General features: G+C 35.3%; 1 protein-coding gene across 5 annotated transcripts in view; it reads right to left on the minus strand.

The window, feature by feature from the left end:
• LOC5571788 (angiotensin-converting enzyme) overlaps window positions 1-10,298 on the minus strand; it is a 43,989-nt gene extending 33,691 nt beyond the window's left edge. Inside the window, exons 1-2 of one of the 5 annotated variants that reach the window (XM_021856956.1) lie at window positions 10,146-10,298; window positions 9,246-9,374 (exon numbers count right to left, since the gene is read on the minus strand). In XM_021856956.1, the coding sequence (XP_021712648.1) occupies window positions 9,246-9,251 (6 nt within the window). In that variant the 5' untranslated portion in view covers window positions 9,252-9,374; window positions 10,146-10,298. Of the gene's footprint in view, window positions 1-9,245; window positions 9,907-10,124 lie in introns of those variants that run through there. The other 4 variants (XM_021856950.1, XM_021856943.1, XM_021856938.1 and 1 more) reach the window with 4 other exon arrangements.
• Window positions 10,299-17,741: the final 7,443 nt, after the last annotated feature.

Here is a 17,741-nt window from a genome sequence, read left to right on the forward strand (position 1 = left end):
GATCACTCTAATGTCTCTTATTTTTAAAAGAACTGGTGATTCTTTTTGCGAAACTTATTTTTTGGACGAATGAGAAGAAACGACTATTGTGTGAACAGTGAAAGCTATGCAATGTTTTTAGCAGTTTGAGGATGAAGGTTAAGGTGATACGCATCGATCACCACAAAACGTATGCGCAGATGTACGTTTTGTTCATGTTTAGGTGAACGAAAGATGAGCTTTTGGAAATAAATTGAGCTAGTGGAACATGTTTCATTTCTACCTATCTATCCCGGCTTCAGTTGAATTGCCGGCGACCGGCCACACTCCGAGTGATTTATACGTGAGATCTCCAAAATCTTACGATGACGTCCCTATCTTAGCCTTGACCTTACAAGGGCCGTACTTCGAGTTGTATAGTTATCCGCGGCGCTAGTTTATTTCACGTTTCTCCTAAAAACTAGCTGGCCGACGGAGAATGATTTTGCCAAAACGACGGCCGCGAATATTATATTCCAGAGAGTAGCTTATCATTCTTAATTGATATATTTGACAAATGTTACCAGTTGGCATATTTTCCTGACAAATGGAAAAATGCAGCGGTTGTACAAGTTTTGAAGCTAGATATCGACCAATCAGCTTGTTTTCCGCCAACAGTAAACTTTTTGGAAAGGTCATTCTGAACAGAATGATCCACATCAACGAAAAATCATTTTTTGCCAATGAACAATTCGGATTCCGCCATGGATATTCGACCACTCATCAACTTTTACGTGTAACAAACTTTATTCCAACAAATCTGAAGTCTATTTTACTGGTCTTGCTCTTCTAGACATAGAAAAATCATTCGAAAGTGTTTGGCGTTAATGCTTGATCGTTAAATTAAAAAATACGTTCAACATACATTTCTGGAATATTCCAAAGCCATCTGTCCTATCGTACACTTCAGGTTAATTATCAAAACTCCAAGTCTAAAAGACTTCCTGTAAGGGCCAGTGTTCCTCAAGGCAGCATTTTGGGACCAATATTAAACAATGTTTTTTTACATCTGACTTACCCGTAAGAATGGAGGATTTGTCCTAACGCTTCAAAAACTGCACTTATAACATTCCCCATTCAAAATAAAAATATTGAAAATGATTCTACTTGTAGTGAACTGCTACGGCAAATGAAATGTAATACGTTGTTAATAAGAGCCTAGTTAAGTTTTACCAAATAAGGATGATAGTGTTTTCAACACAGAATACCTAGATATATGAAATCAATGTAATGTTTGGAGTGATACTCATGAAAGAACTTAAAAAAGGATAAAACAATGTTATGTTTAGGGTGTGGACCAATCATGGATGCAGTATGTCAACAGTACGGATAAAATCAGATTTCAATCGCGGTACTACAATGTGAACATGAGTAATGAGCAATTCTCACTGTTAACCAGGCCGCCATCGGCACCCATCGTTGGAATTCAAATTTTCTGTCGATCGCTAGTATATGCTAAAACTAGAGAGTTGTCGTTTCGGTTTTCTCAAACAGTTTGCGAAAAAACCCCTTATTTGTATAAATCTTAGGTATTCCTTCACGCGATATGTCTCATATTTCCTTTTGAACACATAGTAATCTTAGTGGGTTTATGGACAAAAGGTCGAAAGGACAAAAGGTTGAAAGACAAAAGGTCGAAAGGACAAAAGGTCGAAAACGATTTGCTTGGTGGAAAAATTTTCCTTCTTTGAAAAAAGATTTTCGACCTTTTGTCCCTTCATTTTTGTTCTTCGACCTTTTGTCCTTTCGACCTTTTGTCTTTCGACCTTCTGTCCTTTTGATCTTTTGTCATAGATTCGTGAGTAATGATATTTACCCTGTCAAATGAACGATTTTCGAAATCATGTTCTACGATTTTGACGTACACTCTTAAATTTTGCTCATGAGCTCGACATTTGAAATTCCTGAGTCAACTCGGCTTCTGCACATTTTGCTGAAAATTCAGCAAAAAAATATCTTAACCGAGATTTTCCTGAAACTGAAATCTCAGTTAATTCTACTTTTTATCCGTACCTCGAGCACCATGGCTAACCATGTTCTATACATGATTTATGGGCTGCCTCTAAGTTACCATTACGTAATTCAATTGAAAATTAAAATATCTTCTATGTCTAAAAGTGGCTCATTGAGATTGTTTATCATTTTTGCTGAGATTTCAGTTTTTGTGATGCCAAGATTTTCAGTTGAACACGGTAGCAATAACATCTCACAGAAACCGAGTTTATCAGTTAATACTATTAAACCGAGATGACTGCCGAGCGCTCGGTTGTGCGGATCTCGGTTTTCGAAAGCCGAGATTCAGCATATTATTTTAAGACGAAGTAAGTCGTCATTGAAATTTTGACTGGGCATCGATGATTGTAGCTAATTCGTCTCACGATTGCCAGTCAAAAAAAAAATCACTTGGTTTTGCATTAACATAGCTGAAAAAGCATCAGCATATTTTCTGCATGTAAGCACAAGTAATGATACTTTTCTGAATCAATATTACTTATGTTGTCTGAGTTTTATCACTTTGAAATTGCGAGCTGCAAAATCAACATGGCTGCCAAAATGAATGACGGGTTACTTAGCTTTAAGTGTGATATATATGACGAGTGCAATCGATGCAAACATCATATTTTGCACAAAAAAAAACAAGTTTTAATTTGTTGGGGTCGAGTAAAGAATAAGAGTATTATTATTTCCTTAAAATCCATCGCCCAGGTTACACAATTATCACCTAATGCATAGTTTCCCGAACCGTGGGTCGTGAGCTGGGTTTCGGTGGGTTGCGAAAAAAGATTTTTATTAATGTTTTAGATTTTTTTTTCCTACATTTTCGTAGATCTCCTCAAATCGAGGTAAAAAATTTGAAATCGTTCTCATTTATTTATTTCAGCATTTGGAATTTTCTTGTATAAATGTTAGAATATGGAAACTGTCAATAATAGAACACTCAGCTGTCAAAATATTTTGGTAAATAACAAACCTCATTTCTCATATCGGAAAAGGTTTTAAATATGGTGAACTGTTTCACATCAACGCTACTAACAGGGCCGCATTTATGGGGGGGCCGAGGGGACCATGGCCCCCGGGCCCCCACAAAACTCGACAAACATATTTATGGGTGAACTTTTACGAATAATTAGAATCAATGCAAGCAATCAAGAATATTTGGAATTACACCATAAGGCTCATTCACAAATTTCATAACGCTGAAGGCGGTGGGTGGGTGTCCTCCTGATGTTACGCCTCTTACAAAATTTTTAGAACATCCAAACTAAAAGCGTTACGAGGGGGTGGGGGGTATCGAAAATGGTCATTTTTAGCGTTTTGAAATATGTGAATAAACCCATATGAAAGATGAAAGTTGTTCCATAAATCCGGAATAATGGGTGAAATTTATGCAAATAAACTCATATGAAATTACTAAAACAACATATTAGAACATCAAGAATGGGATTCTGGACTTCACGAGAAAAAAAAAAGATGATTAAGAAAGATTCAAAAACGATTTGGATAAACACGTAGAATGACATTCTTTTGCTTAAATTCCTTTCGATGTTCTAACGTGGATTCTCCTACTATAATGAATGCATTTGATGAATGAATGCTACTATAAGAAATGCTGCTGCTCGTAATATTGTATGTATTTCTTTCATGATTTTCTCAAGGAGTTTCATGAAAATTCAAGTATTTTTTCAAAAAAATCAGAGATAATTCCGAAGACTTCACCAGGGGGTTCGTTAAGTCGTTAAGATATTATTGCAAGTAGAATTCCTCTAATTTTTTTTTAAGATTTCTCAAGAAATTAACCTGCATTTTTCCAAGGATAACCAAAAAATACATAAGAGATTCCATCAGGAATTTCTTCAAAGATTCTTTTATTTATACTCCAAATCTAATTCTCCAAGATTTTATCCGATCCGATGATCTTAAATTTTTTTGGGAGATCTCATAGAGTAACAACTAGAGAATTCGGTTGAAGGATTAGTGAAAAGATATCTGAAGGAACCCTTAGTATAGTATTTGGAAAAAACGATGTAATCTGGGAGAACTGGTAGTGGAACCTCTACAAAAAATCTAGAGAGATCCATGTAGGAGTTCCTGGACAAGATTTCTTGATGTTTTTCCTCTTGAAGAACTTGCTGATTAGCCGCGTTATACTCTTTGAATATTTCTCTGAATCCTGTAGAATTTTTCATCATGATTTAATGCAATCAGAACAATCAAGACTTTAGAGACCATTTTGGTTAAAATGGAGACTTCAGAGACCTACCATTAAATATAGGAACTTAAATAAATCAAACAGAGACCATGCCTCTAGAAAAAGACCTGCTGCCAACCCAACACTAATTTCCTCTGCTCAAAACTGATAAGTAAATCTGTATTTGAAACAACTTGAATAATAAAACATGAATAGAATAAGCTAAATTCGAATAAAGGTACCTACAAGAAGGTAATAGCCAAATGGATTTTGTCGTTTGTGAATAAACTCAAAAAAAATGATTTTGACCTAAACATATGAAATCTACAAGGATGCATAAAATATTAAAGAAAACTGTACCGGGGCGTTACACCCGTCGAAGCTGCGGCAGAAATACCCACAGGGATCCTGAAAATCTGACGGACAGCTTGTCATCTTTTTGCTTTGATGAAGTAGGTACCGAAGTACAAAAGAATTTTGTCGATGAGATTGTTTCCGAAAATCATATAGTGTGAACAGCGAGAGAAATGCTAACAAGTTTAATCGTCAGCCTATGAGTTTAGGAGTTTATACTCGAATTATTCCCCTGCGCTATACGTAAATTGTGTGTTGCGATTGAGCTTCAATTATATCGTGAGTCAAATGTTAAAAATAATGCACAAAAATTGAATTACACTAAATTATACTCATACAAACATTTTAGGTAAGCCTCCATGCATTCCATACTCGTAAACTAAATGAATTAAACCTAAATTTCTTAAATTTGAATTGAATTCTACAATTACAAACTGTGAGTAAACTTATGACTAACTATGTTTGTTGACTTATGACTAAGAAAATTGTACTTAAAACAGTTAGATTGACTAGAGACAAATATCACAGGACGGTTGTAATGACGTAAGAGAAGTTGACCAGGAGTCACAGATTTGTGAGTATTTAACACCTTCGAACCCAGAACCATAAGCAATAACAATTGTATTACACTTTTAGCTTTAAAGCCTTTTCATGAATAAAATGAACTGCTACGAGAGCCGTGTTTTCTTGATCTACGTTATGACCCGTGCCTACAAAAACATTAGTAACATTATTTCAAATTTAAAATTGGTATACGTTCATAAGAGATCTAAAGTATTTTTGAACGTTATAAAATAGTTCGACTGCTGATAATGTAAACCTTACAAAGAACATTAAAAATATCTAGTCTATTCTTAGGTATCAACACGACTTTTTGGGAAAAGGGCCCCCACCAGACAATGGCCCCCGGGCCCCCACATTTGTAAATCCGGCTCTGGCTACTAAACAAGGAGTTTTGATAGATGTCGAAATTTATATACTACATTCCTGTGTTAAACTCCTGAAACATACACTAAAATTAGCCGAGAATGAAATTTGAAATATTTATTCAAAGAATTTTATCACAAATATTGGCAGTTCAGTTGTTGTTAAATATAACAGCACACTTAATTAATACTAAAATTACCAGTTCAGAAAAATTTGCTGAATGTTGTTGATAAACCAATAATAATAACGCAAAATGAATAGCATTCCAGTTAAGAAATCTAAAAACTTTTTTTCGTGATTCCTGAATTTTTATGAGCAATTCATTTATAGGGAGCCGAATCTTATTCTAGGCACTTTTGTGTCAGTGATCAAATACTGTGCCCAACAAAGAAAGTTTTAGCGGAAAACTACTTCCTAATTGGGTCGCGAGGAATATGCCAGACGGCTAGGTGGGTCGCTTACTCGAAAAGTTTGGGAACCTATGATCTAGTGAGCATGTTGCAGAAAATACTGTTTCGTGCAACAATACCTGCAGATGGCGGTAGTGTAAAATGTCATGCACGAAGAAAAACGATGCGCACGTCTCTGGTTGTGAAGTTAGTAACATAGCAAATTTAAAATAATTGCTTAATGAGTGGTCGATGGAAATTTAGTTAGTGTTACGTCTGTATGTCTGTGTTTCACCATCCTAGCACTCTTCATGTTGGATAATTCTTATCTTATCTCAGCTGTTAAATTGATTGTTCATTTCGATCAACGGTTTAATACCAAATAAAAGAAAGAATAAATAAACAGGTGAAAATCTCATTGTACTAAGTCGACTCTCCACAACTCCATGTTCTATAACTCGATATACTCTATAAGTCGATAGATTTTTCGGTCCCTTCAAATTTCCATACATCGTGCTCTCCATAAGTCGATATTTCTATAACTCGATATCTCCACTAGTCGATGTCACGTGAGAGGGAAATTTCTCGCCATAACTCGATATTTATTTTAAAATCCTTTTTATTTGGGAAACGTGGTCTAATTCTTGTTTGGAGATGAAAAAATAATAAAAATAATAATACAAGTTGAAAAACATGAAATAAAAAAATGTGATTATTCGAGCATTTCGAAAAAAGTTTTCAAGTTATAGTTTGTAGAGTACAATCAACAAAATAATATTACTTTCTTAGAGAGGCGATCATTTATGTATTAGAAATACAGAAATTTGTTCCTTCGATTTTGTGATATTTTGTTTCGGTACATTCTATAACTCGATAATTCTATAAGTCGATGGTCCCTTGAATATCGAGTTATGGAGAGTCGACTGTACTTAAAATCAAAATGGCTTGAAAATTCAAGATGTCAGCCGATTTTTTTCACTTAAATTAATACTCTTATTCTTCACTCGACTCAAAGGAAACACCAACGATTTAAAACTTGTTACTTTGTTGAACAAAAAAATATGATTGCATTGATTGCACTCGCCATATACCATGCCCACACAGTTACGGATCACCCACAGTGACGGATCACTTTGGAGTTCAACATCGGATAACTCGTTCAAAACATAAACGTTGACGTAAAACATATTTTTCCCATGTTATACTATTAGTCTTCTAGCATTTGTAAAGTTAAGCACAACATTCAACCGCTTAATAACGGTGTATTTGACAAATGTCAGCTATCGTTATATAGTCGTTTTCTGTAAGAAGTGCCGTCAGCATTCATAAGCTCCCACAAGTGGTAAAATTCATATGTTATAGCATAAAACATGCTCGTTCGCTTCGACTTAGTGTGAATTCATTTTTAGAAAACAGTTTTCTTGATTGTTGATTCTAAATACCGAATATTAGCACTTCTAACTAGTGATCCATAATATGGACCAGGAAATGATTGTTGACCACGGTTATGGATCACCACCAAAAAATGTAGATTTCTACATTTTAAGCATTGGATTCGACATTTTCAGACAATAGCACTAAGGATAAAACTAATAAAACATCAAGGTTGGTAAATTTCATTTTTTAGCAGGCAAAAATGGGTGGAAAACTTGGTGTGGAGCGAAAACAGTTCATGCCTCAGTTACTACAATGCAGTATATCACAAAAAGGACATTTTACCCTTGTTTCCAGCTCTAACAATGCTATTTTTTGCAGTAATATGTGACAAATTGTTAACTTTCACCAAATCATGCAATACAGATGCATTGAGTTTAAAATCTCTTGATTTTGCGCACTGATCCGTAATATGTCACAATATGATCCATAATATGAAAATTGATCCATAATATGGTTTTTAGAAACCGATGCAATTTTTAATTTTTATGTAATCCTATGTAAATATTACACTCAAAACAGTTTACTAATCGAAGTTCCAATTTGAAACGATTCAATTCGTGCTTTTCAATTACAATTTTACGTTTTCCATGTCGTTTTATTGAATTTTATAGGTTGGACTCCACACTATTTGATCCATAACTGTGGGGTCATGGTACGTCAAAATCGTAGAACATGATTTAGAAAATTGTTCATATGATAGGGTAAATGCCATTGCTCACCTAGTTTTTGTAGCCTATCTTACTCATTTTTTCTCAGCTTTCTGATGATAATCTCAGAATTCAAAACGAACGGTGCGCTAAAAGTGTTTTCTGTCAAAATTCAAAATGACCGCCAAAAATTGTTTAGCTTCAAATGAAAGCTATATCCTTCCTCTATACGATTCCACTAAGTTTGGTATTTTCAATGGAAATATGAGACATATCTCGCAAAGAAATACCTAAGATTTATCAAAAAATGGGCTGACATAAAATTGGAATTCAAACCATGTGTGCCAATGGCGGACTGATTTCAGCGAGTTGCTCAGCTAAAATCGTTTTCTTTCTTAACATGGCCGTTATGCTTCCAGTCCCTCTTCTTATTTTTGGCTTCCCGAATCCGAATAATTAAATTTGAACAATACTACTGAAAACATCCAAATGTAGACAATTTCCTCAGCAGTTTGCTGAAATCTGACAGAAATTCAATTTTTTAACAAAGTGAGCAAACTGGTACAAATTTTTAAGGATAAATTATAAGCATCCTCCTTGAATGCTGACACCATGTCCAAATTCTTGTTTAGAATAAAACGTTTAAATTTCACTCAGAACATGATTTTCAAATGGCACACTATTTTCATAGAGATAAACATTATTTAACAAAAATAATTCACAAAACACAACTAGACAATAATCAAGACAAACAACGTTTATTTCTGACAGGTTACATTGTTTTTTTTCTATGATCTATTAGTAAGGGCATCTTCAGCAACGCTACAAATCGTATGGCGAGTTATGCTGAAGATAGCCAAATAAATAAAACAGTGTAACGCGGTGATCTATTTCAGCCTAGCGATCAATTTTACCCGAATTCACGGTATACAGGATTAGAAGTTTAAGAAATCTTTTGATTTATGGTGATGATAAATCGAAGCCAAACCTCAAATTTTCATGCCCACAAATCTGGAGAACCAAACATCCGATTGAGCTGAAAGATTGATCGATTGGTCAGCACTAGCAAGTAACCAACCGATCAAGCTTTCAGCTTAAGCGAATGTTTGGTTCTCCAGATTTGTGCTCTTGAAAATTTGAGATTGGGCTTGGATGCACCTCCACCTTAAAGTAAAAAAATCAACGTATGATTAATTTACTAAACTATTAACGGGTACTTTTATAGTAATAAACAACAATAAAGATTAATCTTCACATATCATTACCAAGCAAAATCGTACTTACCCTCATCGTTAGTATTTTTCGTATCTCCCTGCCAATCTTTTACAGTCCAAGACAAAATTCTTCAGCTCATCGGATATTGTTAACACGCTTGATTACTTCACAGGGCTTCAAACACTGAACCTGGAATCTCTGCAAAAAAAAACTTCTCACTAAACTTCCTTCCTTCTCTTCGTTCTTCAATTGAAAAAAAAAACACTCTCGGCACAAACACGGACGCTTGCCGTAAACAAATTATTCAACAATGGTTCTATTAAATATTTCAATCACATAATTTCTCCTCCCAAAACCCACCAACTGAACGAACGCAAGCCGCGTGTCGATGATGCCTTCTTTCACGACTTTTTTTCCTTACACTTATTGTTGGCCCGGTGCCTTCTTCTATCACATAACTTCTCCAGCCAGCCTAGAGTGGCTTACTGAACAATTCAACCGACCACCTTTACGCCTCAACAAACTCCGATTGACTGACGGTTAATGACTTTCAACTTCTAGTCATATTTGTATTTTTTGCACTAAGCTGGATTGGGCCGGGGACGTCAACCGAACCCTAAAATCTGCCACTTGTGTGTCAATGTGAAGTGCATCGAGCCGTACACGATAAGGAAGATCCATTCACTAACACCCGCGACTTGGGATCGTAAATTCCCAAAACGCCAAGCTCGAAGTACGTAAGCTCAACGAGTATTTTTTTGATAACACCCTCATCACTCTTGTTCGAGTGCCTCCCATAACCGCAATCAAGTGGCAACTGATACCCCTGTAATTCTTAGGTATCATCACTTAAATGGGCTAGGTACTTAAGAACGATAAGAAAAACAATCAAGTGTTTGTGCAAAGTTAATCGAATGACAACTTGCAAAGCACAATCTTGCTACTCACTACACAGGTTCCACATCTTACACTTGTCTTGGAGAGCCACATTCAATTACACCGGATAAACACTATCTGCATTTCGTGGATTAGTTTTTCTACGGCTTACTATTACTCGCTTGTTACTGCACATCACCATCGTTCCGCCTAATTGATCCGTTCTTTTGAAGACTCAAACGATAACTATCGGCCAGCAACGATGTTTGGGCTTATCCGATTCCATCCATACCTGGTGCAGTGCTGCAGTCGATCAAGTGAAACATCTATTGCTGTACAGTGGTGGCATAGGGAAACGGACGTAACACTGATGAAATTTCCATCGACTACTCATTGAACGTACTGGGAACTTACGATACACATGCAACAATTATGCCAAATAAAGCTCTCAGTTAATAACTGTGGAAGCACCCAAAAGAACACTTTACTGAGAAGCAGGCTCTGTCTCAATTGGAACGTAACGCCAGAATGAAGAAGAAGAAGATTCACTTAACGACCAATCCTCACATCCAGAGGCGCGCCTTCTGTAGGCCTTGATACAGAGAGCAGGACTTCGTGCAACATGATCACATTTGAATCACATTGAATTTGTTCCACGTGTTACGTCTGTTTGTCCGTGGTGGCAGGGTATGCACCGTTAAAAACCACTTGAAGTAATCGTACATAAGTGGGACCCATCAACAGCATTTAGGCATCAAGTGGTAACCAATGACCAGTGAGAGTGATGGTTGGGCTCCTTCTAAGTAGCAACCAGAATAATCGATACTAGTCTGTGAGCGGACCTTGACAAAACAACGTTTTAAATCATTTGCATTCAGTGCAATAAATAGATAAATTTAAGGTCATCTGAATTTATATTCCACGCCGTCGATCTAGGGTTAGTCACGAATGAGGGCGCAATGGGTTTTCAAAGTTTATCCAAAAAATGTCAGCAAAAGTGTGGTGTTTTTTGGCATAATCATTTGCATTTATGACCTTTTGTTTATATTAGTTTCATGCAGGAGCATTTTAAACATGGACATGCGGCATTCATAAAACTTTTAAAGGAGTAGTTGTCTAGTTGAAGCCCGGGTAGAATGGCAAATCAAAAACATTGTCACCCCCTCATTCTCTGAGGGTCCGCATCCTTTATTTTCTTTAAATTCTTTGTTTGTATCATTCCAAACATTACATTCATTTCTTATATCTAGGTATTCTGTGATAGACAACACTATCATCCTAATTTAGTACAACAAAAAAAGACTTTCATTAACATTTTGTTACAACATACTACATTTCAATTGCCATAGCAATTAGAAATTTTTACATGAGAGTTGAATTCACTTGCTTATGGGGATTTTTTTTTATTATCGTACAAATTGGGCCGAAGGGTCTCAGATTTCAATTAAACTCTTTCCACAGACAGGGCTCATGGATATATGAATAAAAAAAAATTGAGAAAAATTCAGGGTCGCCTATTTTTCCGGAAAACTCAGGTGGAAATTTTTTGTTTTCCCTTGACACTACTTACTTTGAAAAATCATAACTCAAGAACGAAGCATCGTAGAAACAAAGTTTTATATATGAAAATTTAAACAAATTTTCTCAAAAATCCAAAAAAAATATGAACTGGAAAAAGTTTTCCACAAAATTTTCCACCGTTGGGAAAATTCGTAAAGAAAAGCCGGAAAAACTATGCCCGAACTCGTGGAAAATTTTCAAAAAAATATTTTCGAGAAGGTAATTTTATAAGCTTTAATCACTGAAATTTTTGGAATGCACTTTTTTTTCGTTTTTGAGTTATTGCCAATTTTGTGAAAAATGTCCAGATGTGCCATATAAGACTTTTCTTTGAAAAATCATAACTCAAGAACGAAACATTGTAGAAACAAAGTTTTTATATGAAAATTTAAGCAAATTTTCTCAGAAATCAAAAAAAAATATGAACTGGAAAAAAATTTTCCACCGTTAGGGAAATTCATAAAGAAAAGCTGGAAAATCTATGTCCGAACGCGCGGAAATTTTTAATAAAATATTTTTGAGAAGGAAACTTTATAAACTTCAATTCTAGTAACTTTTAGGATGTACTTTTTTTTTTGTTCCTGATATTACTTTGACTTTTTGATCAGCGAATTTCAGTGTTTCCCTTGAAACTGGAAAATTCAATTCTATGCGATTTAATTTTATACTTACTTTAAAATAATATAATCTCATGTCAATACATATGTTAGAAATCGTAACCGATTTGTATTTTAAATTTAAAATCATCAATGTAGAAAATAATAATAAATTAATTGAATTGTGTTTTAATTTTTTCATTTCTCGGGGGGCCCGGGGCATGCATCGGGAAAAACAATTCACGATGACATTTTCCACAGGAAAGGATGATATTAGCAATATTCGATTGTCAAAGTCACGTGATATTCATGACATTTAACAGCTCTGCTCTCACCTTTGCTTTTTATGTAATATGTTGATGGATTCATGCAGGAGCCGACCTTTTTATTTGATGTTGTCTGGATAATTTTGGAGCACTTGGTGCGCTTTAGCTGTTCAGAAAATGACGTTTTCGCCATCAAGCTTCTTTGATAAGAGTGCGCATAATTTGTTTTGAGGTTTTCGCTCTCGATTCAACAGCTCGAAATGGCCGAGAGGTAGCACGCGAAATCACCACTCGAAAGACACGGATTCGAAAACCCGATTCATATTTTTTTTACATTGTCCCTATAGGGTTATAACAGACAGTCATAAAAAATCAATCAACTTTGAGTTTGTGCGACTATTTCAAAACAAAGAGCACAAGCATTTACATGTACAGCGGGAATGATGAATTTCGTGCCATTCCTGGTGTCCACTTCACATAAAGATTCATGAATTTGTTCAGCCAAAGTGCGCTAAATGCGAGTAACTTGGTGCGCTCTGGCAGAACAAATTCGTGGTTTTCTTCGATCGTCACATTTTGTAACTACATTATTATGGTCTCTTTTGAATCTTTGAACACGTGAGGGCTTTGATTCAACATAATTTCTGTTAAAATAAATAATCCACCAAGAGAAAGCCACATAGAATACGTTCAGGATGGCTTGTACTAATTTATTGTTCATATAGTTCCCCATCATTAAATTGTGGCCAGTTCATGGGAAAATCACAAGTCCTTTCCATTTGTAGTACATAAACTTTTGTCACATGCGTTTCAACATGCATTGCGATGATATGAACCACTCGTCTTAATTTTTTTTTTCTTGAATTTCTTGAAATCATGAAACACATACTGCCATACCATACTGAAAACCATTTTCTTCAATTTTTGTTCAGCCAGAGTGAACTGAGTACCTCTTAATTTGAAATCAAATCTAATTACATGGAAAATATATGATGATTTTCTTGAATATTCTATCTTGAGTTACTTATTGGACCCTGTTAGTCATTTGTTAGCGGTCAAATTTTTAAAAGAGTCATTCGCGATCTACTCGCATATGAGTGGACTTAAAAGTAAAATATCTCCAAATAATAATTTTGGCATCAAACGCCAAAATTTCGGAAATTGAGTTTTTTACATAATTCAATGCAACAAGTGTGAACTCTAAAAAGGTAAGTAGGCTTTGACCGGCTTGGATGGTCTTTTTTCTGCTTGTCATTTTTTCTCCATTTTTCAGAAACGATTTTTTCAATAATTTCCGATTGTGAGGATTTACGTGTAAGGAGGTGTTTCAAGGACCGTATTTGGATCGTTTGGATTTGTTAAAGAGTGGTTGTGCAATCTTGGGACTTGCGTGCGTTTGGGATCTGATTCTCGGAAGATTTGAAGACTACGTTCCTGGGACGTTTGTTTGTGCGTTGATTTGGCGGTTGCTTTCAAGTTTGATTGGCGTATTGACAAGAGTATTGCTGTTCGAGTGGCGGCAAGATTTTTGGATTTTATAAGATTCCTGGATCTTCAATTTGATGGTTCCAACTACACATTTTCTTTGTTGAAAGCTTGATAAGTACATTATTATATTATTATTATAGTTTCTTTTTATCTATTCCTATCTAACATTTAGTTATTGTTTTGAATTTATTTACAATTATGGAAACTGATTCAGGTGAAGGAGATTCAAATGAAAATGATCATTCTATAGAAACCCCTTCAGTTAAACCTTTCCGCATTAAAATTTATCCATCCACTTTTCCGGGTCCATAGGGTGCAGAGCTACTTGGGCACTTCCATGATTCACTTTGGCATGGGGGTTTTTTCTTGGCCGAATTGCATGAAACTTTGCAATAAGAAGCACTTTAGTACGACGCATATTGTGGCCAAATATTAGCTCTGTAGCTTTCAAAAAACCCCACTGCCGAAGTGAATCTAAAGTGCCAAGAATAGGATCCGGCTCCCTATGTAGTTTATTTTAGAAAAAAGGAGAGACCTATTAATGTTTTGTTGATTTCTGCTGAGGTTTACAAAAAAATTAAATCAAGAAAATTTCTCTCGACAAATTAAGAGTAGTTTTTGCATCTCGAGAGGATGCCAACTTTCTTTTAGAATCAAAATTATTTGTAAATTCTTATCGTGTGTATGCTCCATGTGATTCTTGTGAAATTAATGGAGTTATATACGATGAAGATTTAAATTGTGACGTCATTAGGAATAATGGTACTGGTATGTTTAAAAACAAATCCATTGCTCCTGTTAGTATTTTAGATTGTAATTGTTTATCAAAATTAATGTTTAGTAGTAATGAATCCAAATATGTTCAATCTAATTGTATAAAAATAACATTTTCTGGATCTGTTCTCCCAGATTATGTTATGATTGATAACGTCATTTTTCATGTTAGACTCTACCCCAAGCTCATGCACTGTGAGCGTTGTCTTCTTTTCGGCCACACATCTAATTTTTGTTCAAATAAATTGAAATGCTCCAAATGTGGAGATCTTCATTTATCGGAAGATTGTAAGAAAAATTCTGATGTTTGTATTTATTGTAGACAAAAACATACTAGTTTGAGAGAATGATCTGTATATATTGAGCATCAATCAAAATTGAATAAAAAAATTAAAAACAAAAATCTTTTATCATATGCTGATATAATGATAATATTAGTACTTCAAATTCATTTGCATTATTACCAGATGTCGATTATAACGATTGTAACAAACAACATAATTTTCTTTACAAACCTCCGAACAAAGGAAAGCGAACTTATAATAACTCATCAAGAAAATCTATTCCTACTTTTGAACCTCAACCATCTACTTCTTATGAGACTCATTTTCCTTCACTCAATGCTTCCAATACCCCCAAAATCATTCCTGGTTTTCAAAAAGTTGATAACTCCTCAAACAATGTTGATTCAAACACTAATAATACTTCAGGAGATAGAAAAAATTAAGGTAGCGATAATTCCATTTCGAATATTTTAGAAGTTAGTTGAATTTTTAGGTCTTAGTGATTCTTGGAAAAAAAATATTAAAATTATCTTACCTTTTGTGGCTTCTATTTTGGATAAATTGAATAATTTTGGACCACTCATTGCATCTTTATTTTCATCCTAATGGCTTCAAAAAATACAAATAGTTTGAATATTTTACAATGGAATTGTCGCAGCATCATTAACAAACTCGATAGATTAAAAGCTTAAACACCGATATTTTTTGTTTAAATGAAACTTGGCTAACAGAATCTAAATTTTTACGTGTCCCACAATTCAAAATTTTTTGAAAAGATCGTTGTGATTCATATGGAGGAGTTCTGATTGGAATACGAAATAATATTGAATTTAAATATTTGGATATATCAATACAATCACAAATTGATTATATTGCCGCTTCAATTAGAAAAGATGGTTTTGAATTTTCTATTGCTTGTTTCTATTTACCTCCCAACGTAAGTTTTTCTTTATCGCAAATTAAATGTATTTTAAAAGAAATTCCTTCTCCTTTTTATATATTGGGTGATTTCAATGGCCAAGTTGATGAATCTAATGCACGAGCTTTAAATTTTCGATCGAGAACTACCTTAAACGAAAGATAATCGAGCGCCCTGCGACCATTCCAATTCGATGTCGGTTTAACGATGTCGATCCGATCAATATAATATGTTCGAAGAGAACGAGCAACCATCCGATGAACGTCCGATTCGGTGACACTCACGTCTATATAGGCCTATTCAAATGACGTCTCAAATCAGCTGATCGGGAAGCACTTTGACATTTTTTCTATGAAAATGACAGGCCCGTGTTAGCACCGGTCCTCCACCGATGTAAACAAATGCATAGACGGATCTGTCACATGAAAAGGCCTATTCGACAGAAACAACGAGAAGTCGGTATCGTCCGTCGAGCACCATGATCGTAGATTATCATCACCATTCACATGATCTGTATTGGTAACACATGCATCCGATCCGTCCAAATGTGCGTCAAATGATTTCGGTGTTGAGTGACATGGTTTCAAACTATTCGATGAATCTTCGGGGAAAATTTTCGATAGCGTCTGCATGATACCTGCTACCGTGTTTTTCAACGTCATCACCTCCTGCTTAATAGTATTCGATACAACCGTTTCAGCATTTTTAGAATGGAGTTGATGGTTGCCTCTCATCTGTTGGAACCTTAGCATGCATTGGTCACACAACCAGATTATATTGCCGGAGATGATTTGCAAAACATCCTCAGTCAGATCAACACATACTGCATGGAAAAAACATGCACACTCTCCTTCGCAGACGGTGAAAAGATCGGTGCTCAAATCAACTCTCCCAGAGCATTTTCGACAAATTTTGTCGTTCGCCATCGCTTGATACGAAACTGGCACTGCGGTCTGCTATTGTGAGATCGAAATAAAATAGTGCTTTTCGGCGTAAACAGATACGGATTATAGCTTCCAGATAATGTAACGGCAACTACAATTCTCGCATAACTTCTGATCTCGCCCTAAAAGCCATTGGTAACCATTTGTGTAGCTCGTTGTTTCTGAGCATTTGGATGGAATTTCATGTTATTTAACAACGCTATGGGGAAGAATGAATCAATATCTACCTACCCTTGATGTTGGTTTGGATGCTAATTCTTCCATTTGCTCAGAAACAATGAGCTACGCACGTGGTGGCGTTTTGTTAAAGTAGTAAGTATTTTAAAACCTGGTAAGGATCCATCTTTAGTTGATAGTCGAAGACCTATAAGCTTACTTTTATGTTTACGTAAGCTTATGGAACGTATGTTATTAAATCGTTTCGAACTGTGGGCTGAGAGTAATAAAATATTTCCTTCTTCTCAATTTTGATTTCTGTTAGAGATTCTTTAGGTTGGGAACCACTATTGTCCCCAACCGGGCTTTTGTCCTGGGCCTCAGGGTCGTTTATGCTGCTCCAAGAGGAAATTGGGAGAGATGAGCGGAAGAACTTCCCTTTAAAAAAAAAACCTGGACGTAGTCCTACGTCAAAATCTACGTTTCTAAGGTGGACACTACCGAATTCACAAGATGGAGGAAATTCAGGGCTTAGCTTGGTGAAATAATGAATAATTTAGTTCAATTTAACATTATCTATTCAATTTTTGTTTTAATATTCATTTTAAGAAGGGGAAAAAGGGGTATAATGGGATATCACATACCAGTTTACCGTCGCTCGTGTACCATGGATGATCATTGGAGAGGACATCCAACCTTCGG

Source organism: Aedes aegypti, chromosome 1 (assembly GCF_002204515.2).
Source record: "Aedes aegypti strain LVP_AGWG chromosome 1, AaegL5.0 Primary Assembly, whole genome shotgun sequence".
Classification (NCBI taxonomy): Eukaryota; Metazoa; Arthropoda; class Insecta; order Diptera; family Culicidae; genus Aedes; species Aedes aegypti.